At 38.0% G+C, this 23,703-nt stretch overlaps 2 protein-coding genes across 2 annotated transcripts; one reads left to right on the top strand and one right to left on the bottom strand.

The window, feature by feature from the left end:
* Positions 1–470: 470 nt before the first annotated feature.
* Positions 471–2,048, bottom strand: LOC108339100 (tRNA(His) guanylyltransferase 1). Its single transcript, XM_052867157.1, has 2 exons — positions 2,034–2,048; positions 471–1,680 (listed from the first exon to the last, which is right to left on the bottom strand). Exons 1-2 carry the CDS (start codon positions 2,046–2,048, stop codon positions 547–549), a joined length of 1,149 nt encoding a protein of 382 aa, XP_052723117.1. The 3' UTR covers positions 471–546.
* A 7,189-nt stretch (positions 2,049–9,237) lies between these two features.
* On the top strand, positions 9,238–23,098 carry LOC108344575 (uncharacterized). The gene is made up of 14 exons (XM_052867156.1): positions 9,238–9,323; positions 10,433–10,579; positions 10,811–12,398; positions 12,729–13,391; positions 13,424–14,173; positions 14,231–14,658; positions 16,380–18,127; positions 18,614–19,040; positions 19,246–19,421; positions 19,850–19,982; positions 20,266–20,357; positions 20,433–21,076; positions 21,180–21,275; positions 22,822–23,098. The coding sequence occupies exons 1-12, from the start codon at positions 9,238–9,240 to the stop codon at positions 20,504–20,506; spliced, it is 6,312 nt and encodes a 2,103-aa protein (XP_052723116.1). The 3' UTR covers positions 20,507–21,076; positions 21,180–21,275; positions 22,822–23,098.
* The last annotated feature ends 605 nt before the right edge of the window (positions 23,099–23,703 follow it).

Here is a 23,703-nt window from a genome sequence, read left to right as displayed (position 1 = left end):
AGATAAAAGGTGATATGTTAGACTTTTTCTAATTTAATTTTGATAAATATTAACAGTTAAGTACATGAAAATCCAAAGTGTTTATCTTTTTTCTTATAGCGGTATCTCTTTTGCTTGTGTTACAATGATTATCGGCTGAGTTTTTTTGTTTTCAGAGACAAATATACCGATTATTACTATTTTTAAAATAAAGCAGAAAGAGAAAAGTAAACTGAAACGAAAGTTTTTTTCAAAACAGGGACAGTGAGGGTGCATGATTGGTTATACTCGTAAAATTTTGTATTTATCCTGTACTCAATTTGAATTTTAGTTTTATTGTAAATATTATATTATAAAGATTAAATGTTAAAAGGAAATAGGTTTGGCATGCGTATTTGTACTTTAAGCAATAAAATAAAAATATATGTAGCACTTTCTGATTTCAAGCAAATTAAATGAGAAAATATAAATATAAAACCTAGAACGTGAAACAAAACCAGTAAAAATTTCCATCAACAATAAATAAAGTAAAAATTTAATTTGGAGACTCAATGGCTACACATGCACCTATTCATCAAGGATGTTTAGGTGTTCCAACCAAAAGGTTGGTCCAATAATGTCAACATGTTCTACAATGACCTTTCCTTTACTTTCAAAAGAGTTACCATTCTCCTCGTGAGTTGGAACAGTGTCTACTTTGTCCCTATAAACTGAGGATCCTTGTTGGAACATGACTGGTAATTTATTGTAGTCAATAGCCAATTCTTCAATTTTCTTTTGCAACTGACCACCCTTTAAACTATTCTGAGCTTCCCTTTTGCTTTTTCCAGATGCAACTAGCTTCCAGAAACAAGAGTTATATTGATTGTTGATGTGGCAATCCACCTGTCTCCATGAAAGGTAGTCCCTTAGAATCTCAGTAGATGGATAGCACACTGCTCGCCCATCAAAGGAAGGAGGGTATTTTAACTCGCTTTGTGGGAAGAACTCATTCCATCTCATCACATAAGTGGATGTGAAGAAAGACACAATTGCTGAAACCATTTTATTAGCTCTCCTTTGGTAAAGATTACAGGTTTTCTTAATAATAAAACTGTACTCATCACTAACCCCATAGGCAAAGACTATATCCTCCCAAAACTTTTCTAAGACAGCAACTGCACACAAATTCATCAGGTTAAGGGCTCTATCATCATTTGGCTTCACAAATTCATGTACCTCAGAAAATCTGTGGAAGTGGCATCCATCTATTCGAACTACAATCCATGTAGATGGCATCAATTTGCTATCAAACTCAAAGGATCTCACATACTCTGGAGTCACATTGTTAATCTCTTCAATAAAACCACCAAGTTCCTTCAAGAGAAGGATATGCTCATTCCAAAATCTCTTTCCAGCTATTTTCTTGGAATGCACAGGGATTATCTTCCGTCTGTGTCTTTTAATTGGAGCACCGTTATCTGTGTATTTCACAACATCCTCTACCACTGTCTTCAGAAGACAAGAACCTTGTCGGAATATTGGCTCTAGTGTATTGTAATTGACATTGAACTCATCGAATAAAAGATTGTTTAGATCACTTTTGTCAAAACCCTTGATATAGCAGGGAACGAATGAACCGAACGTTCCTTGCAGTGAGGATTCATTTATGTGAACTGACTCTAACCGAACGCTGAAAAGATCTCGCCAAAGGCTACGACTCTATGCTGGAACCAACGACACTTTATGACATTCCAATAATAATACTTAGAAGCATTTGCATGAAGAAACCGAACGTTAATGAATATTTAGCTTATTTGAATTTACATCAAGAAATCTGAATGCCAGTCAATGACCGAGCACGGTCGATAAGAAAATTCCATTAAGTTAGGTGATAGGTGTAAACTTTACTTGTTTTTGTTGCTTAAATTGTTGTGCTTTTGAGTAAATTTTAGTGTTAATTCTCATGAAAAATATATAATTGTTGATATAAGTATAATTTTGACTGTTTAAATGTTTTTGATGCTTTTGTTGTTTATTTTGATGAAAAATAAGGATTGGATACCATCAAAGACTTGGACCACACTCATGGGCGCAGTTCTGCCGAGAGTTTCACGCCCGGGCGTGAGAAAAAGGGCGCCGGGCGCGATTTTACAGAGAGTTTCACGCCCGGGCGCGAGAAAAACGGCGCCGGGCGCGAATTTACCGAGAGGTTCGCGCCCGGGCGCGAGAAAAGGGGCGCCGGGCGCGACTTAGAAGAATGCGCGGACGCTCGTCGCCAAGTGAGCGGACGCTCGTCACATAGCGAGCGCACGCTCGTTTCATAGCGAGCGCACGCTCGTTGACAGAGAAGGAACGACCATCGAACAGAGCGCAGAGGACGCTCGTCCAGCGCAGTAGAGGACGCTCGTCCAGCAAGTGGACGCTCAACGAGAACGCTCGCCCAGCTGGCAGAGGACGCTCGTCCAGACGCTTGTCGACAAGAGAGGACGCTCGTCCAGCGCGCAGAGGACGCTCGTCCAGCGCGCAGAAGAGGGCGCTCGTCCAGAAGAGGACGCTCGTTCAGAAGTGGACGCTCGTCCAGAAATTGGACGCTCGTCCAGAAATTGGACGCTCGTCCATAAAGAACCCGTGACCTAATTATTGGAGCTTCTCTTTTAAAACCAGATCCAGAATTCACGGGAAGCAGATCTGGATGGAGAGGAAACCAGAGGACGCTGCAGCAGCTGCTCCAAGGGCTTCCATGGTGGAAAATCACCAATTTCCACCATCCAATCCATCATTTCTCTCTTCTATGATGTATATGTGTAGCTAAAACTCCATTTCACTGGGGTTGAGAGTAAATTTCTGAACTTCTATGTAATTTTTCTATTAATGCATGAACTTGTTTGAATTATGTGTTCTATCCTTATTTTTCATGCTTTTGATGGGAATCTGAGCTATTTGAACGGTTAAATCATTGGGAAATGTATGAGACCGCGGACCTAGGATAGAACTGCTAAAGGATTTCGAGTCCTAGACATAGGAGGGAATTTTTAGTCATCTGTGACATTGTGTTTAAGGCAAATCTGATAACTGAATTAGCTAAGGGATTAGTAATTTAGTTTGAGTGATTATGAACTGTCATCTGAGGAATCAGGGACTGCATGCGCCTAGAATGTCGATGCTTAATTTTAAGGAATTGTGTTAGTAGAAGATTACTGGAGTGATGAACTTGAATTTCAACCCCAGTGAACTTTAATTCATCTGTTTTTACCACTTTAATTTCATTTGTATGCAAATCTTACTTGTGTTGTAAAATTAATCGCTAAATTAGTAAACTTTAATCAATCTGTGAATCAAAATAAATCTCTTGGGAAAACGATTTCCTGACTTACCGGTTTATTACTTGTACAATTCGGTACGCTTGCCGAGGTCTCAACATTAGGCGAACGCTATTTCTTTCATCAAAAGAGATTATACAAGAATTGAGTACGAGCGCTTGGTGTAAGACCGAGCACTCCTCAGTACGAGCGCTAGGTGTAAGACCGACCACTACTTAGTACGAGCGCTTGGTATGAGACCGAGCACTGTTCAATACGAACGCTTGGTATAAGACCGAGCACTGTTCAATACGAGCGCTCGGTATAAGACCGAGCACTTACGAACGACGAGATTGTATCATTATATATATATATATATATATATATATATATATATATATATATATATATATATATATATATATATATATATTACTTTATCAAGGGATATTCGGATACGACTACGCTTGGCCGAACGCTCAAACATAGTGTTCGACATGAGAACGCTCGTCCTCGACTAGGGATCTCTCCAAATGAAAGAATCCCATTTTTACTGTTTACCAGGAAAACCGAACGGTCAATGACCGTTCAGTGACGAACGTACATTATCATAGAGAAATTTCATATACAGAATCTTTTACATTCAAACTCATTTTTTTCTTAACTTATAACTTCATAACTTCAGAACTTTATAAAATTCCTATCATAATCAATTTTCATATCTCATACAACACATATCATAATTTTTCATATATTTCATACATTATCACCTAATTCATTCATATTTCATTTCATACCATCCAATAAACGAACGTTCATTCCATACAGTCACATCAACCATCATGCAACAAACTCATTCAATCAACTAAACGCATATTCAGACAGTTCAACAACAACCAAATCAAATTAAATTAAATAAGCTTCCCTTACCTCTAGTGTGAACGTACGTCCTTTAGAATCACTTCACGGACTTAAGATTTCTTCTACTCTCAACGCTCAACCAAACTCTTCCAAACTAAACCAAACAGTAAGAAACCAAGATAACTTAGACTACACCCTCGTATGAAACCAAAACGTGATTTGCATGTAACAAAAGGACGAATGACTAAGGGGAGAAGACTTACCAGCTCAAACTGGAAACTCAATCGGTTCAAGATGAAGCTTGAGACGCCGGGAATGCTTCCACGGTGCCTGAACGGTGATCAGAGTAGACGAAACGGGTGTTTTCTTAGAGAGAAGGTTAAGAAAATGCAGAGAGAAGGAGGAGAGAAAGGTTCTCTTCAGAAATCGGAAAAAGGGGTTGCGTGCAGAGAGTGGAGCGTTTTTCTGAGAAATTTCAGTTTTGCTTCCAGCGCCGAACGAACGTCCTCTCTTCGGCGGACACGTGTTTTCCACTACCGATTCCCGACTCCCCTCGGCATGACACCTAGCGTTCGCTAATGAAATGTCACGTTCTCCGAGTGACACGCGGACTGCACTTTGCTCGTCACTCCAGACTCCATGCAGCGTGACACCTGGCGTCCGTTGGTGAAGTGTCTCGCTCTAAGGTCGCCACGTGCGTTGCTGAGGTGTTTCGCTCTCCGGCTGCCACGTGTACTTGTACGTTATTTTCCAGGGTCTGACATGTTACAATGATTATCGGTTGAGTTTTTTTGTTTTCAGAGACAAATATACCGATTATTACTTTTTTTAAAATAAAGCAGAAAGAGAAAAGTAAACTGAAACGAAAGTTTTTTTCAAAACAGGGATAGTGAGGGTGCATGATTGGTTATACTCGTAAAATTTTGTATTTATCCTGTACTCAATTTGAATTTTAGTTTTATTGTAAATATTATATTATAAAGATTACATGTTAAAAGGAAATATTTCTCTCTGTTTTCTGAATATATAAATTGTGAATGGTGTTCATGAATGAAGGGAACTCAGAGTCCCAACCTGGAGGACTGCTTGAAACTGCTGAAAGGAGAGCGAGACGAACAGCGTCTTGCTGGCCTACTTCTCGTCACCAAGTTCTGCAAAGCTGAGGATCACTCCTCTCTTCGGAGAGTGTATGATGCGGTTGGCCCTCGCTTTCTGTATCGCCTTCTTAGAACTGGTACTTACTTTTTTCTTGCTCCTTCTTTATTCATTTCTAATGTGTTTTTCACTTTTTTTTTTGAATTAGGTATGGGAAGTGTAAGGACCGCACGTCCTTTTATTTTTAGAAAAAGGAGATGGGGAGTGTAACATCCCAAATATACAGCAATAAACTATATATTAGAATAATTCCGATTAATAATAATCTAGTACAGTTTTTCAACTAAAACAACGAACGCGCAAAGACGAACGTCCTTACAGTAGAGTTACAAACTTTAAAGCCGAACATAAAATAGTATCTGACCGAACGGTTTACAGGTGAAAATACCGAACGGTCGAACATAACCAAAATAAAGGATGAGGAGGTCGAACGACCACTCAATCAAACACCTAGCTTTAATGATCCGCAAGATGTATAATATCAAAGATATAATTGCGACAGATTGGTCTGGATCTGTGCTACCGTTGAACCTTTCCATTGTCGGAGGCGGTCTCTTCGGCATTGGGGTTTGCATGATGGCGTCTATGAATGGTAACAAATTGGGAGGTCGAACGGTGTGGATGGGAGTAGGCCGGTGTGGACGCTTTCCTCGTTTCGACTACCTCTATTATTTCTGTTGGAAGCGGATGCTTTTGGTGGAGGGCGTTGTTCCCTTAACCTCGCGATTACTTCCTCTTGCTTACGCTGGGTTTCTTGTTGTTGTTGTATGACTGGCGCTTGCGCTTCTATTTGGACCTGTAGTTCCCTGATCAGATCCCTGGTGCTATTGTTCTCCATATTCCTTGTGGTGACCATTTAGTCTTCAAATCCTCAGCCCCACGGTGGGCGCCAAAATGTTTCGGTATGAATTTAGTGGGACCGAGAGACTAACCTGGTAGACGCAACTTTGACACTGAACAGTTCGCTTTAGCATCCGGACGCTCGCTCTCCTAGTATTTCTGTTCGTTCGGCGGCTCTTGATCTTTAACGCTCGATCCTTTTGCACTTCGATCGTTCAGCAAACTCCAATCTCCAACCGAGGGGGGAGGTACCTGCAAGGGCGCTTCGACGCTCATGTTAGGTGAATTGTAAACGAACCGTAGTTCTCGATTGAATACTTTTTGGATGTAAACAATCTATTGATGTAAATGTGAGTGTGAATAGGACTTACTGTAACATCCCAAAATACAGTAATCACCATATAATAGAATTAATTACATTTAACAGTAAAACAATGCAGTCTTACACTAAGATTAGAGTTCATAAACCAAAAGGCTTTAATTACAGAATTCCACACATTAATTCAGAACTAATAGAAGTTCAGGACGAACGGTTTTACAAAATCAAATAACCGAACGTTCAAAAACTAAAAAGCTAACATCTAAAATAAACGAACGCTCTAGGGCTCGGCTTTGACTTCCACGTCTACCAGGTTTTCTTCTTCGATAACGTCTTCTAGCAATGCCTCGCCTTCTGCTCACATCCACACGGATGATCATTGCAATGACAGGACAGACGTACAAGGACGAGACAACACAAGGAAAAACGAAGGGTAAGCTTATGTAATTTAATTCATACATCAACATTTAAATCAAACATTCCAAACACACAAGAATATTTCAACATATATAATCATCCAAAAACTATCACTAGACGGACCGTCCGGACTGTATGAATCTGCGTAGCTACAGGCGTCCTTGCACCCGGGTGATGTAGTAACTGGAATAATCACATCAGCTGCCACCCGAGGTTAGCCCTATCCAAAGTACCCCTAAGGACTAGGACCTCCTGCCGTTCCCACACATGACCTACCCTCCTCTATGTGAGGACGAGTAGTCACGGAACATCAGGATGAACAGCCAGCATTAGCATGCCCACAGTCATACTTTACAAAATTCCATATTCATATTCATCCATACATGAGTCGTTCCTCCCTGGAACGCTCGTTCAAAAATCCACAATCATTATTTCATCTCATATACTGTTCGTTCATTATCATTCTTCACTTTAACCTCATTTTCGTCTTTCATTACAGTTACATAAAATGACGAGCGTTCAGCCCTCTTCATAACGAGGACGAACGTGAAAAACTAGACCGAGAGATTCTCGTTTCAGAACCGAATAAAACCGACACATCAGATTTACCGAACGTCATTTTCTACTCGAATCAGTTGAATGAACTGACTCTAGGAAGATCAAATCATTACTCAAAGAATAATTTAAGTAGGAAGGCTCTAGGCCGAATCCAAAATAGATAAAGACCCTCAAGACGTTTAGATGACCATACCGAGAATAATTTAATTATAAAAGCCGACTGCCAATCAATGACCGAACGCGGTACACGGATTTACTGAAATTTGGACGAACGCTATTTCCACCCGTTTGGTAATTTAATACTAGGACGAGCGTTTCGGTATAAGACCGAGCGCCACTCATAACGAACGCTTTGAGTCGAGACCCATCGCAGACTTGTACTCATAATAGAAATAGAATTAAAGGTAATACGAGATGGTGAAGATAGAATTTAGAAATGACTAAGTGTCCAAAGGTAAAATTATAAATTTCTCAACTCCTTACATAACACTCGGCCATCTACGTTCGGCCGAACGCTCAAACGTAGCACTAATAAAAGAGGGCGTTCGTCCTCAACTAGGATTCTTTCCTAATGAAAGAATCCCTTACCAAATCATTCTCACTGGAAAACCGAACGGTCAAAGACCGTCCAGTAACGTACGTACACAATCATAAGGGGTATTTCTTATCATAGTCAATATTACCAAATTTCAATTTTAACATATAGTCTCACCCATCTACAATCATACTATATTCAAATAATCATATCTTATATCGTCAAATCACAGAAATCTCATACATTTCATGCATCATAACATAGCATCATAAATTTTCATATCCAATCAATTCAACGAACGTTCATGCTACACATAGTCATATAAATTAAATTAATAAGCTTCCCTTACCCGGATTCGTGACTGAAACGTTCTATACGCAAGATTTTTGTTCGTCTGCTTACAGCTTTCTATCCTCACGATCACTTAACAATTCCAACTTAATCTAAACACATGAAAATCGAAATACTTAGACTACACCCTTGCATGCAGCCAAAACTTGGTTTTGCATGAAACCTAAGAACGAACAACTAAGGAAAGAAACTTACCAGCTTCAAACTTGCACTTGTTCGGTTTAAGAGAAAGCTTAGGACGCCGGGATCACTTCTATGGTTTCTGAAAGTTGATCGGAGAAGAGGAAAATGAATTACAGTAGAGAGAAGAGGAAAGCTTTCTAGAGAGAAGGAGAAGGAAATGAAAAGTCAGTTTTTCAGGAGGAAGAAGGGTGCATGCAGAGAGTGGGAAGAAGTGTTTCAGAAAATCATTTTTCTTCCCAAGGCAAAACGAACGTGCACTCTCATACGGACACCTGTCTTCCACTACTGATTTTCGAACTTTCCGTTCTTGACACTTGGCGTTAGTGTGCAGAGTTTGGGAGTGCGTTTTAAATGGTCTGAGCAGGGTTTTGGGTGCATTAAATGAGATTTGGCAGGTGGGTTTTTGGGTTAAATTTCCAAGGTCTTACACTTACCTGGCTTGCGGTCCTGGCTTTGTATTTATAAGTTGTTTTATGGACATTAAGTTGACATAAGCCCAATAAAATATAAACAGAATAAAAATATAAACAGAAATAAAAATATAAACAGAATAAAATATAAACTTATCCTAGCTGCTTAGATTTTATTTGTGTCATATGGGAACGTTTTATCCTTTGCTGGAATCATTAGCTTAGTTATACGATTGCGGGCTTGATAGTGGTACCACTCAATTAAGAGCCAAAGCTCTTCAAATCACAATCCTAACTTGGGCGTCGGAGTGCCTTGCCTCCCCCTCTGCTGGTGAATGAGAGCGATCGATGCGAGTAAGGGACGAACGTGCAGTCTATATTGTAGGAGAACGAGCGGCAGAGACATTCGGAAGCGACAAAGTCACGTCAGAAAGGTTAGTGTCTCGGTCCCACAAAATATCTACCGAAAGTGTGCTCACAAGACTTGACAAGCGCTGGAACTTGCAGTTGAGAACCGAACGGTTATGACTGTTCATGACCGAACGTTAATTCTGAAGGTAGAGGTTGTGGAGGAAGGAGAGAGAGAGAAAAAAAGTATTTAATAAAGATATAGGAAAGAGAGAAAAAGGTGGGGCTTTGCAGGAAAAGCAGAGGAAAGAGAAGAAAATGTGCAGATTCCTTCGCCACGTCAGCTAGGAGTTAAAACATAGGAACCAAGTACATTTTTAAAACGAGTCATTCTCCCTGCACCTCACTGCCTTTGTCCTGCACCTCCAAAATATATTTTAATTCCAAAGTATAGCCTCAGCACAGTCAACAAGAATATTTTGAATTTTTAAAAGGCTGACTAATTTTGAAACTTGAACTGTGCCGCATCTCACCCTCAAACCCTACACCCCTTCTAAATCACTCCTCCCTCCTCCGCCCTCCCTCCTCTCCCATTGTTCTCTCCGGTCTCCTCTGCCCCTCTTTTCTCCTCTCTCCTGTGCCAAGCTGTTTGCGTTTCTCCTCGGTGCTTGATTTCTCACAAATCTCAGGTGCTTGATTTCTCACAAATCTCACAAAAGCAGTAAACAGAGAATGCTATGCTACAGTGAAACAGTGGAAACGAAGAAGATGGCTGCAACTTAGGGTTTATATCAAAAGAAATTTTAGTTGTTGGCAGTTACAAAAAATGGTTGGTGGTTAAGAAACATTAATTGATTAATTAAGTTTTGACTTTTTGTTAAATGAAGGGTAAAGAAGTAAAATTGGAGGTGCAGGATGAAAGTAGTGAGGTGTAGGAAGAATCACTCTTTTAAAACCGGGTACTAAACTAAAAATTTCGTCCTAAGGAGACGAAATAAGTATTTAAGCTTTTTTTTTTTTTTTTTTTCTGTGGGTTTTTTTTCCCCAACCCCACATAGGCTAGGGTCCAATCTCATAGGCTGTCTTGACAGGTCTAGTAAGGGTTTTTAAAGGTTTATCACCGTACCAGTTCGGAAGCCTTTCAATTCGAAGAAAGCTCAACCATGGTCGGTTCGAAAGCAAATGCAAAGTGCTAAAATCAGAAGCGAAAACAAAGATTCGATGCCGAACCTCAAACTTCTTCCAAGCGGCACCGTTCTGATATTGCTCCGAAGCGTCATGGTCCCTGGAACAATCTTCAACTCATACTTTGCATCCAAGACAAAGACAATGATGTTTCCAGGTTACTTTCTATTTTGTAATCATATTTTCATTTCGTATCATAAAAGATTCAATTCAATGCTTTGGACAATGCGTGTGTGCGTGAGGAGGGTGTTACAAATTTTAAACTGTTTTTAATAGCGAGTCATCTTCAACAATATTTTAATCCGTTTTTTCCGTTTTCTACTAGCTATTTGAATGGGCACTGAGATATTTTTTTTCTATTCTTCACAATGATTGTGTCTTAGTGCAGTAAGGTTAATCAGGCATTTAATTTTGTGCGGTCAAGTGTGGAAAATGGTGTTGGCGCTTGGCAGGATTGTAATACTATAAAACTTCCAAGACTAATATCTTACCTTAATGATTGGATCGTGACATTGCTTTTTCCTCCGAATGGGAAGAAAAACTGGGGCGATGGGAAGACACCACAGCTCGAGGGGATTGAGGCATATATGGATATTCGTTGTTGGGAGATATTCAAGTTATGCTTGCAGGAGTCTTTGAAGTTTCACGGCTCTTGGAGTATGCCCCGGAACCTCCTACAAACTGTTCAGTTTGTTGCCAGAGATTTACTGTCACTGCTAGAAGACACCTGTATTAGTTCAGGAGAAGTTATTATATCCGAAGAAAGGTTTAAACTGTATGGTACTGCTATTGATTGTGTATCGTTGGTATTCTTGTCGCATGGTGGGTTGTCAAATAAAAACTTGGACTTGTGGGTTGAGACAGCCAAGGTGTTGCTTGATCTTGTGCTGAAAACTTATAACAATAGCCTTGATGACAGCAATGTCGGTGCCCTTGCACAACGCTTTCTGTGGTCAGTGCTTCTGCCATTCTCTAAGTTGAGTGTCCAGCGAGCTAAGAAAGGATTTCATAATTTTGTGGATAAACTTCTCGAGCCGCTATTGCATTTATCTAGTGAGTTGCATCTTCGGGTTAATAGAAGTAATCCCATTTGGATGTCGAGATTAAAAGAGGCAGTGGAAGAAGTTCTTGCTCATGGCCTTTTTCATCAAGTGCATATTTCTGAGTTTTTAAGCCTACATGGTTCAGAAAATGATGTTACTGCATGTGATGAAAAATCAAATGACTCAAAAACAACCATTAAGAGTTATACTAGACATTTATTTGATGTACTGAATAGAATTATAGCTAGGAAGAATGCTATGGCAATGGGTAGCTTAGGCTTGTTATTTCATTTATATGCTACTTCAGCAAGAAAATTCAAACTGGATGAAGGGCTCAAGACAACAGAGAAAATAGGTGATTCAAGGCAACCAGTGCTAGGAAAACATTCTAACTCAAATAATATTTCTGCAGACATTCAAAAATCACTTTTTAATTTTTTTGTACTTATTATGGAACCCCTTTTGCTGAAGATTAATGCCTATATTGAAGTTGAAGTAGATGCCAATACCCTGTTGTTGGATCTTCATGGTTTACTAAAGTCTATTGGTAATTTGCTTGCTAGTTTTATGCGAGAGAAAGTTTATTTGAGAACAGAAGATACATCTGGAGGAGCTTGTCTCAATTTCTTGAAGAAAATATTTAAGACATTGATAACTAGTTCTACTAGTGTACTCCATTTCTCCAATTATGATACAACTAACAAGATGGAGATATATGTTTTGCCTGCTAATGAGATTCTAGTCGCTATGGGATATCTTTTGCAGATTGGATATGAGGTTATTGGTGAAGGCTTGGTAAATTTATGGCTTCTTATCTTGTCATTCTCTGCCATTAATTGCAATTTGGGGAATGCTTTTGATCAATGCTCATTACCTTGTGCTATACCTGCCCTGGAGTGCCAAACAATTCATCTCTACAGTCAACTACGCCAGGTTCGTATTAAAATTTTTATTACTGGTCATTTATATTTTATTTTTTCTCACCAGATCCCTGTAGAGCAAGTTATGTTTCAGAGGTTCTGCATGGTTCCTCTTTGTTGGTGGTTTTATTCCTTTGTATCTTAGTCTCTTGGTGTTATTATAGGTATGATGTTTGGAATGGGGCAGGGGATGATGTTCGGGTGTAGGGAAATCTTTCATAAACTATTGTATTTTTGCTTTAATTCAGCTTATGTTGTATTTGTCTGCTTCTTATTGTTCTTATTGTCCTCCAAGACTTGAATTGGAATCAGGCTTGTTCTTTACATGTTTGAAATGCTATAGGTGGAAGTTGCTATTTTAGCACTGTGCAAAGCTATAAGGCTTATTATATGTCCTGAGGGTTATACTGAAGAAAGTTCTTCTAGGTTCTTGACATTTCTGTCTAATGAAGTTCATTTTGAAGCAGTTGAAAGGCTCTTATCTTCACAGAATTTCATTCATGCCATTTATAAGGCTGTTGAATCTATTCCAGAAGGGCAGGTGTGTGGCTGTATTAGACAGATAAGAGATGATATTTCAGAATCTCTCATGTGGATGAAAGATTTTTGTCCATTGGTTGATGGCAAGAAATTGCATTTTTTTAATCTGCAAGTGGAACTGTTTGGTAAAGGGCTATCCAGACTATATGGTTTAGTGCTTGGTTTGGTGACCGTCACTGATGGTAACCGCAATCTTTTTGGAGTTTCCGTAAAAGAACTTATGGAATTAATGCGTCCCTACTTGAGTATTCTAGTTGGAAAGCAGCAAGATACAATCTGCAAGTTCTTTTCTTCTGTCACAGGTCAAACTGTTGATCGAGTGGTTAGAAAGGGAAACTTTTTAAAGAAATTTGGTATGTCCAGCCAATGGGTTCTTGTGTTCTTCTTTCAGTTGTATGTGTGTTGCCAAACCTTATATAGGCAAGCAAGCCTTATGCCTCCTGATTTGCCAAAAAAGTCTGCAGAGGTGTAGATTACACAGCATATTCTGCTTATGAGTTGATGGACAGGATTGATGAGATAGACTTCGGCTTTTTTTCTTGGATTGTTCAACCCTCAGGTTCCCTCCTTGATGTTATGAAATTTATTTCTGACATATATCTTAAACATGGCCCAGATGATTCTTCCCCTTTGATCTATATCTTTCAATATATGGCTCTTCGAAGGCTTGTTGACGTGAATAAACAGATTATATTGTTCAAGTATATGCAAAAGAAGCATTATTTGCAGAAGCCTTATAGATCCCAAATCAACACACTGAAGGAAGAAGCGGCTGGACTTACTAATTTTATTATGGAAAATTTATCATGTGTGTTTCAATCCCCAATCTTTGTTTCTGAATGTGTAACTTGTGAAGATGTAGTTTTTGTGGCTACTCAAAGCAACGAATGTGATCTAGGAGTTTATTTTGCTGACAGAAAGTCATTGCAAACACTCATTTGGTCTAATCTTTGCAAAAGTGTTGATGTTTGGAGCAACCATGCTTCAAAGAAGCAAATGAAAAAGTTCTTCTCACATTTACTCCATACTTACCTTCAAAGTGTAACAAGTAGTTTTCAAGAGTCAGGTGTGCAAGAAATTGACAAATTTAAGCTGCTCAAGAGGGTCACTTTGTCACAAATATCATCAGAACTTTTAAATGATTCACTTTTTTATAAACAAAAAGTAAGATCCTCCTTTTGTTATACACAGTTCCTTTTACCCTTCACACACAAACACCCATATTTAATCTTTCTAGTATTTGGTTTAGCTTTATAGCCATCTTTAATTTGTTTCTTGTGTAATGCTCTGGTGTGATATTTTGAGAAAGATAAAGTTACACCTATATGTCTTCATTTCATATTTTTGTTTCAGTTTGTCCACAGGAATCTGGCCTCAATATTATGTGATGCTTTAGAGAAATCTGCATTTCCATTATTTAGTAATGTTCCGTGTACTGATGTGAATCTTTGGTCATTGCCTAATTGGGTTGAGTTTTTAAGCGCCCTTGACAAGTCAACAGTGCTTATTGATGAGAATAAAGAGATTCCGGTTGATTGTTCTGCTGTGGAAAGTTCAACCACTCATTCAGACAGCAAACTTCCTGTGGATATCAGCAGGGAAGAAAAGACTTTCCCTGTCACAGACAAAGTTTTTCGAGATTGCCATCATTTACTTGATCTCTTATGTTGGATGCAAGATATAAATGCAAGATCATTTTCATATCTCATGACTTGTATTTTCAACCTTGAAAGGTACACTCATCTCTATGTTGGATACCTTATGGTATTTTGTCCAGATAGAGAAAATAACTTGTGTGTGCTATAAAGGTGAAAATTTTCAACTAGTGTTGAAGTAGGGCATTCCATGAAAAGACAAACTAAAAGCAAACAGAGTGTTAAAGAGCTCAAAAGTCTTAATAGCAGACACATTGAGTCCGTTAACATTATCTATTTCTAATTTAATAGGAACCAGGAATTTAAAATAAAGAGACTAAATGGATGGTTTTATTTCTTGATTGTGAGAATGAAGATAACCAGGAAAAAGTTATCTTGGAATGTGTTTCCCTTTTAATAACTAAGTACTTGTTCAATTCCCAAATGCTAACAATTCATAATGTGTGTTTCCCCTTACATCCTCCTATTTATTTATCTAAATAACCCTCTATTACTAGCTAATTGGCTAACTACTATAGCTATTCCTAACTAATTTTACTTTCCTTCCTGTCCTAATTCCTAACTCATTCTACTTTACTTCCTGTCCTAATTGCAAATACAATCCTATGCTTTAATGTGTAGGTCGGAAAGAGTCCTTTTTCTTTGATAAGTTGTGTTGGAATAATTATTAAGTCTACTTATGTTAGTGTAGTTAGAAGGACTAAAGTAGTGAGCAGTGTGTTGGGTTATGGTAGGATACTACGTGCTTATGAGAGAAGGAAGACAAGGGGGAGGTTAGACCGAACGGTGGAGGAAGAGAGGCCGAACGGTGGGGAAGAGAGGTTAGGCCGAACGGTGATGAAGAGAGGTTAGACCGAACGGTGGAGGAGGAGAGGCCGAACAGTTGGAAGAGATGCCGAGTGGTGAGGACAAGAGGTTAAGCCGAACGGTGGAGGATGAGAGACCGAACGGTAGTAATTGTAAAAGGCCGAACGGTTGTTTGTTAAAGGCCGAGCGGTTGTTTCAGCTAGGAGGGAGCGAGAGAATGAGTTAGTATAATGCAGCACTATAAATAATCTTCTTGGATTGCTGTTGGTTACGTTATTTCTTTTGGGTATAGACTGGACATTTCTTGCCAGTGGAGGAAGGGAGGCTTCCTTGGGGATACTTACTTGTAATTCTGTTTTACATACTTTACAGAATTAATAGAAAACATACGCATACATGCTTTCATTTCTGTCATAGTTTTTGAGTGAGGAGTGAACATCGATTTAGGTTTCTCGCTTAAAGAAACCTAACAGGTTATCTCTACTTACTGTACCTAGTGATCTAGGACAGTTCCTTGACCTTCCATTTCCCTACTGTATCAACTCTTTATCAATATAAATAGTATTTCATGAGAAGGGTCCAAATAGCCCCCTAAAAATATATTTTTCTGCTTTTAATCTCAAGTGGTTACTTTTATTCTAATAGACTTGCCACTGTTTGTAATTAATTTTACTTCAGCTACTACCTAACCTATCTAACAGCCAACTAACTAACATTGTTTTTCTATTTATATTTTCACAACTCTATATTTGTCTTATATGTTTAAAAGCAAGAAAGTAATTGGATGAAAAGACAAAACCATCTCTCTTTGCACAGAAAATTTAAAATTTGTTTATGGTACATTCCTTTACCCTTAATGCAGAGAAAGAAATCCTTTACCTGTGATAAAAATTCTTTCCACACATACTTCAGTTTTTGTCCCAAAGATTTGTCTGAAATTTATTATGTGAAACAAATGGTTCCTTCTCAGTTCTGTCACTTAAATTTTGCAGGCTTCTTGTCAGTGCTCTTCTGTATTTTCAGTGTACAGTGCAGCAGGATTATTATTGTGAGTACTTAAGATTATTTGTCTCGTGTCGGAAGGCATTATGGTATATATTAATTGGATTCTATGAGAAGGCGGAGACTATTCAATCATTACCAAACACAATTGTTTCTGAAAGTTCATTCCCTGTTTTATGGATTACAAAGTCATTATCTGTGGTTGTGGGGATTACAGAGGCATTCTCTGCAAAAGACACTATTTTATGTAAATCTATGATGTTTTCCTTGTTGGATTACACATCACATGTCTTGTCCAGCATAGGTAAATATCAAAGTGTAAATGCTTTTTCCATTAATAAAGAAGCTGAAGTGTCACGTGAAGAGATCTCTAATCATATGATTTGCCATGAAGAGAATAATTTGATTCCATCTTCTCAGAACTCCCCCAAGCTTGAGGCATTGAAATGTTTAACCTTTATGGGTAAGAATTTGAAAGAGCATAAACACAGTTTGCTTGTTTCTATTAACAATTCCCCTCATAATGTCAGTGTGGGATTTGGTCTTACCATTGAAAACATCATTAGATTGTCGTCTGCAGTTTGTTGCTTTAGTAGAGTGTTGTGGGGCCTCACATCCTCCACTGGCCTAACAGATGCTAAAGATATTGATGAAAAACAATTATTGATCTTGAAAAGTGAGCATGCCTCTGAACTAAATAGTTGTATATCTTTTCTCATGGAGCTTTCTGATGTTTTTGTGAACAAATTTCTTGTTGAGAGTAACCAACTTTCCAAAAGTTCCCATAGTAGACAGCATTCTGAAGATCCAGTGATGCAGGTGTCTTTGTCACTTACCAATTTGGCACCTAAAGTTGTTGTTTCTAAGGCTAATACCTCAGCTGGTCCACAAAATGAATGTAAAGCTGCTGCAACTTGCTATACTTTATCAGTTGATAATGTCTCCAAGGGTGTCAGTGATCTAGGAAGGGCTTTGAATCCAAAAGGTGAAAACTCTGTTGCTAGGGTTTTGGCCGGGGTGGATTACTTTGAGCCACAGGGTCTAAATAAGCATTTTTTACGAAGTTTGGTAAAAGCTGATCACCCTGAAGTAGCTTTATTGCTGAGACAACTGCTAATTGCTTTCTCATCTCTTTTGAGGTTAAATTTGCATAGAAATGATCGTTTCTTACCTTCTAGTCTTGTATCTACTTTCATTGAAATTTCACAACTCCTATTACTAGAATTTGCAGAGATGGTTATGGTCCCACAACAATCTGCTTTGCTGTTGTTTGATGGCGCTTGCAGCTATTTGAGAGAATTGGTGGGTTATTTTCCTTTCACCGATCCTACATCCTCTAGAAAAGTCCACACAGAATTGATTCAGGTTCACATGAGGGCAATAGGCAAGTCCATTTTGTTGCAAGGAAAAGGGCGAACACTAACCTTTCATGAAAGACAGTCAAGTGCAAAGCCACTTCATTGTGGATCAGTTGAAGCTTACTCTTCTACTGAATTGCACTGCTTTGCCTTGGATGAATTTAGAACCAGGCTGCGGAAGTCATTTAAAGCATATATAGAGAAGTCATCTGAGCTGCATCTTTTGTCTACTATACAGGTCATTGAGAGATCTCTAGTAGGTATTCTAGAAGGATGTACTGTGATTTATGATGTAAAAACAAGTAAAGATGGGGAGGAAATTTTGTTAGTTGTGGCAGGTGGCATTGATTGCTTTAGAATGATTCTTGAATTTGTTTCAGGTAAATAAGAACATGGCTATTTTGAACTAACATTTCTTTTAATCATTTAATTAAATTCTGCAAATTACATCCTTTATTTTGTATCCTTTTACTTGTACTTAAAGTCATTACATGAATACTATATTCTGATTCACTTCAGAAATTTTGTAAATTTCAGTTGATATTAACTAAAATGTTATTACAGTTTTATTCAGAAAAACAAATCTGCATGCTTTTCCTTATGAAAGTCAGTTTTAGATAATGGTTAACACGCTCACTGATATACTATGTTGTCTTTGACATTACTTTTTGGGAATCGTAACATTGTCTGTTACTTAAAAACATTGTCCTGAACTCATTCCTTTAATCCTTAAAGCAAACCTAAATTGACAAGTACCTGGTTATCAAACAAAGACTATCACATGTTGGATGGAATCAATGCAAAATGCTGAATAAGGCAATGCATTCATATTATCATTATTTAATGACAACTTTTTCTTTTTGAAGGTCGGAAAGGCTTGAAGATGATTAAAAGACACAGTCAGAATTTAGTATCTGCTGTTTTCAACATTATTGTGCATTTACAGACTCTCCTTATTTTTTATGATAACTTGGCATCTGGAACAGCTGTCAGTACTCCTGATCCTGGGTCAGCCATTCTCATGGGTGTTGAAGTACTGGTTACAGTTTCTAGAAAACAGGCTCAATTCCCAATGGATGTGGGTCAAATATTACATATCCCTGCCGTACTCTTTCAGAATGTTTGTCAGTTTAGGGTTACTAAAGCGCCTGGGTCATCAGAACCATTGATGATTTCAAAAAAGCATATTTGTGATCCAGTAAAGAGAGTGGGTCACGTTGATCACCCGTTCTTAGTTAGCCTCTTCATTGTGTCTTGTCAACTATTGTGTACCATTATTATGCATCGTCCAAGGTTTGTTTTATTTTATCTAGTAAATCGCTCAGCAAAATACAGCTTCTCATTATTGAACGGCTTGAAATGACAGATTTGCTATGGAATATATATTTGATGTATTTTGATAGCATCTATCTGCAATCTGCTATTGTAATCTTTACAATTAGATATTCCTTTGCCTTATCGTTAACCACATCTTGTGCATTTTTTACAATCATTGCAGTGAGTGCAGACAGTGTGTTGCCCATCTTGAAGCTTCTGTTGCTGTTCTTCTTAATTGCTTGGAGACAGTTTCTGATGATGAATCAAAAAGGAATAAGGGTTGCTTTTCTTCAGATGAGGAATTAAAATGTGCCTGTTTTATGAGAAGAATTTATGAAGAGGTTTGTGAGATCTATATTTGAATGAATTATGGCCTTAATTTAACAAATTAATCTCCTTTTGCTTACACCCGTTTGTTTTGGTATTCATGATGCAGATAGAACAGAAAAAAAGATATGGTTTAATAGCCAATTTAGTCCCCACTTTGGTTGAAAAATCTCAATTTAGTCCCTCGTTATAAAAGTGTTTTACATTAGTCCTAACTTTTAAAATAGTGGGTCAGATTGGTCCCTTTCGTTAAATATAAGTTAACGAAATTAATGGATGATGATGTGACACAGCTTAAAGCTGATGTGTTAGATTGGTCCCTCGTTAGCTTTAAGTTGTGTCACATCATCATCCATTAATTTTGTTAACTTATATTTAACAGAAAGTACCAATCTGACCCACTATTTTAAAAGTTAGGACTAATTCAAAACACTTTTATAACGAGGGACTAAATTGAGATTTTTCAACCAAAGTGAGAACTAAATTGGCTATTAAACCAAAAGATATCTTTAGTCGTCAATGTTCTCTGTTTTTATCCAATTACATATGGGTTTATTCAGGATATGGTCCCAAGAGAAGTGGCATCAGAAGGTTTATTTACGTCTCACTGTTCAGTTATTTCATTCTGTCAAAAGTTTACCAGTTGAGGATTATTACATTTCCATCCCACTGGAGAGCCCCTTTTCTGTTTGATTTTTTATTAAGCGTTGTCCATCTGAAAATGCATCTAAATGTCTAGAACAATTCATCTATATAAAGTCTGTCTTGCTCATGCATATCTTTGAACTGAATAGCAAGTAGAAAGTATTAATAGAGTGATGTAGTAGATGACCATAACCATTACAAATGTTAATTATTGCATAATTAATTACAGAAAAGTAGATGAAGCTCTACGACCGGGTGTCTATGCTTTAATAGACGCTTGCTCAGTTGATGATCTTCAATATCTTCATTCGGTTTTTGGAGGTAAGTAATTACGACTCACTCAGATTTTATGAAAGGAATTAAAGGAACAACCTAATTTCAATTTTGCTTTTGTAGAGGGACCTTGCAGAAACACCCTGGCCAGTCTTTTGCATGATCGCAAACTCAACAAATACAAAGGAAAAGTTTGATCTTGAAATTTTATTTGCTGACAGTTTTTTTGTGCACTCCTCTCTTGGCTGAGAGCAAGCTATTCTTATAACTGGAAATGATGTGATTATTTTCCCAAGGCGGAGACGTTACCAGATTCTACGCACGCACGCATGGTGAGAAGATACATCTTGTAAGACCTTGAAAATTTAACCCAAAAACCCACCTGTCAAATCCCAGTTAATGCACCCAAAACCCTGCTCAGACCATTTAAAACTCACTCCCAAACTCTGCAAACTGACGCCAGGTGTCAAGAATGGAACGTTCTAAAATCAGTAGTGGAAGACAAGTGTCCGTATGAGAGTGCACGTCCGTTTTACCTTGGGAAGAAAAATGATTTTTCTGAAAACCTTCTTCCCACTCTCTGCATGCACCCTTCTTTCTCCTGAAAAACTGACTTTTCATTTCCTCCTCCTTCTCTCTAGAAACCTCTTCCTTCTCTCTACTGAAACTTACCCTTTCTCTTCTCCGTTCATCATTCAGAAACCATAGAAGTACTCCCGACGCCGTAAGCTTCAATTTGGACCGAACAGATCCAGATTCTAAAACTCGTAAGTTCTCGACTTTAGCCGTTCGTTTCTGGGTTACATGCAAAACCAAGTTTTGGCTGCATGCAAGGGTGTAGTCTAAGTACTTCGATTTTCTTGTGGTTAGATTTGATTGGAAGAGTTAAGTGACCGTTGAGGGTAGAAAACGTTAGTTGGACGAGCCACAAATCTTGCGTTTTGGACAATTTGTTCACGAATCCAGGTAAGGGAAGCTTATTTGATTTAATTCGTATGCTGTGCTTTGTATGAACGTTCGTTTAAGTTGATTGCATGAATATGATGCATGCTGGTTGATATGTATGATGATGTTTGAAATGTATAAATGTGAATATGAGTTATCACTATTAAGTATGAATTATTAATGTGGAATTCTGTAAAGTATGTAAATTGATACTCGATATGAAGTTATAAGATATGAACTATTATGTTGAAATGTGAGTTGAAAAATAGATGAAAAATCTGAATATGACATTCTCACTATGACAATGTACGTTCGTTATCGAACGGTCATTTACCGTTCGATTTTCCAGTAAACTGTTAAAAATGGAATTCTTTCATTTGAAAAGAACTCTAGTCGAGAACGAGCGTCCTCCTGTAAAATACTAGGGTTGAACGATCGGCTCAGCCTAGTGGTATCCGGATGTCTGAAATAAAATAATAATATATTTATACCCTCGTATTTTAAAAGAAGAATTTGTAACACTCGGTCTTATACTTAGCGTTCGAAATAAGTAGCGCTCGGTCCTACACCTAGCATTCGTCCTAAGTAGTGCTCGGTCTTAAACCAAACGCTCGTATTATTGTATAATCAACCTTGATAAAATAGCGTTCGTTCAACTGTAATAATATATTTTTCCATGTTCGGTCATTTACTGGCATTGGATTTCCGTGGGTGAATTAATTGAAACATAGTCTTTAATCCATTGTTTTCTCTCTGCATTGGATATGGTCTAAGACCTTCTTACTCGACTTATTTCTTAATAATTGATTTAACTCAAGAGAGTTAGTTCATTTAACTAACTCAGGTGGTAATTACCATTCGACACAGATTGCTCTAGTTTACTCAGTTCACTTCTTAAATTTAAAAGATATTCTTAGTCTTCTTCTGTATCGAACGGGAGAATCGTTGATCTCACTATTATCGTTCGTCCTCGTTCTTCAGAGGGCTGAACGTTCGTTATTTCATGTCCTTGTGACTAATGATGAAAATAGTAATAAAGTAAAGGATTATAAAGGGTGAACATTATATGGAAAGAATATACGATTATGGAATTTGAACGAGCGTTCCGGGGAGGAACGACTCATGTATTGAATATTGGAATTGGTAAAGTATGATTGTGGTTATGCTAATGCTGGCAGTTCATCCTGATGTTCCATGAGTACTCGTCCTCACGTAGAGGGGGTAGGTCATGTGTGGGAACGGCAGGAGGTCCTAGTCCTTAGGGGTACTTTGGATAGGGCTAACCTCGAGTGACAGCTGTTGAGTGTATCCCAGTTACTACATCACTCGGGTGCAAGAACGCCTGTAGCTACACAGATTCATACAGTCCGGACAGTCCGTCTACTGATAGATTTCGTATGATTATACATGTGGAACTATATGCTTGTGTGTTGTTTGGAATGTTTAATTTAAATGTTGATGTATGAATTAAATTACATAAGCTTACCCTTCGTTTTTCCTTGTGTTGTCTCTCGTCCTTGTACGTCCATCCTGTCATTGTAATGATCATCCGTGTGGATGTGAGCAGAAGGCGAGGCATTGCTAGAAGACGTTATTGAAGAGGAGAATCTGGTAGACGTGGAAGTTAAAGCCGAGCCTTAGAGCTTTCGTTTAATTTTTAGATGTTAGCTTTTTAGTTTTTGAACGTTCGGTTATTTGATTTTGTAAAACCGTTCGTCCCGAACTTCTATTATTTCTGAATTACTGTATGGATTTCTGTATTTAAAGCCTTTTGGTTTATGAACTCTAATTTTTTTTAGTGTAAGACTGCACTGTGTGACTGTTAATTGTAATTAATTCTATCATATGGTGATTACTGTATTTTAGAATGTTACACATCTCTCAACATGTTTAAAGAGATTGGCTATGTATCAACTGGGTCGATGTGCAACACTATTTCCCTTAGAATATTTTCAACCAAGATTGAAAACGTGTCAACTAATATATCGGAAAGCCAGTACCGAGTCTCTACAAATTGAATTTATATTAATGGTCGAGGGACGACAATCTTTCCATGTTCAATATTTTACACGTGTGCATGAAAGATCAATGTATTCTAATTACTTTATGATGAATCCACTGTTTATGATAGCATTCTTTTCATGAGTTAGGTAAAATCCAAAATAAAAAATAATAATAAAAAATTATAGTAGATTATTTTTTCAAGTTATTTGTGGACAAAACTAGAAACTCTTTTCATAAAATTTGTACCAACAAAACTATAATAGTTAGATGATATGATAAAATTTGTGTCAGGCCTCGGAAATGACGAGCTCGGTGGAGTCCACGTGGCGAGTGCCGAACGAGCCACCTCAGCAACGCACATGGCGACCGCAGCGCCTGACGCTCCACTAACGGACGCCAGCTGTCGCACGTGGAGCTGAGTCAGAACCAGTAGTGGAAAATGGTA

This window comes from Vigna angularis, chromosome 8 (assembly GCF_016808095.1).
Source record: "Vigna angularis cultivar LongXiaoDou No.4 chromosome 8, ASM1680809v1, whole genome shotgun sequence".
NCBI lineage: Eukaryota > Viridiplantae > Streptophyta > Magnoliopsida > Fabales > Fabaceae > Vigna > Vigna angularis.
Note: the sequence above shows the minus strand (reverse complement) of the source record. Positions and strands in the feature narration are given on the sequence as shown.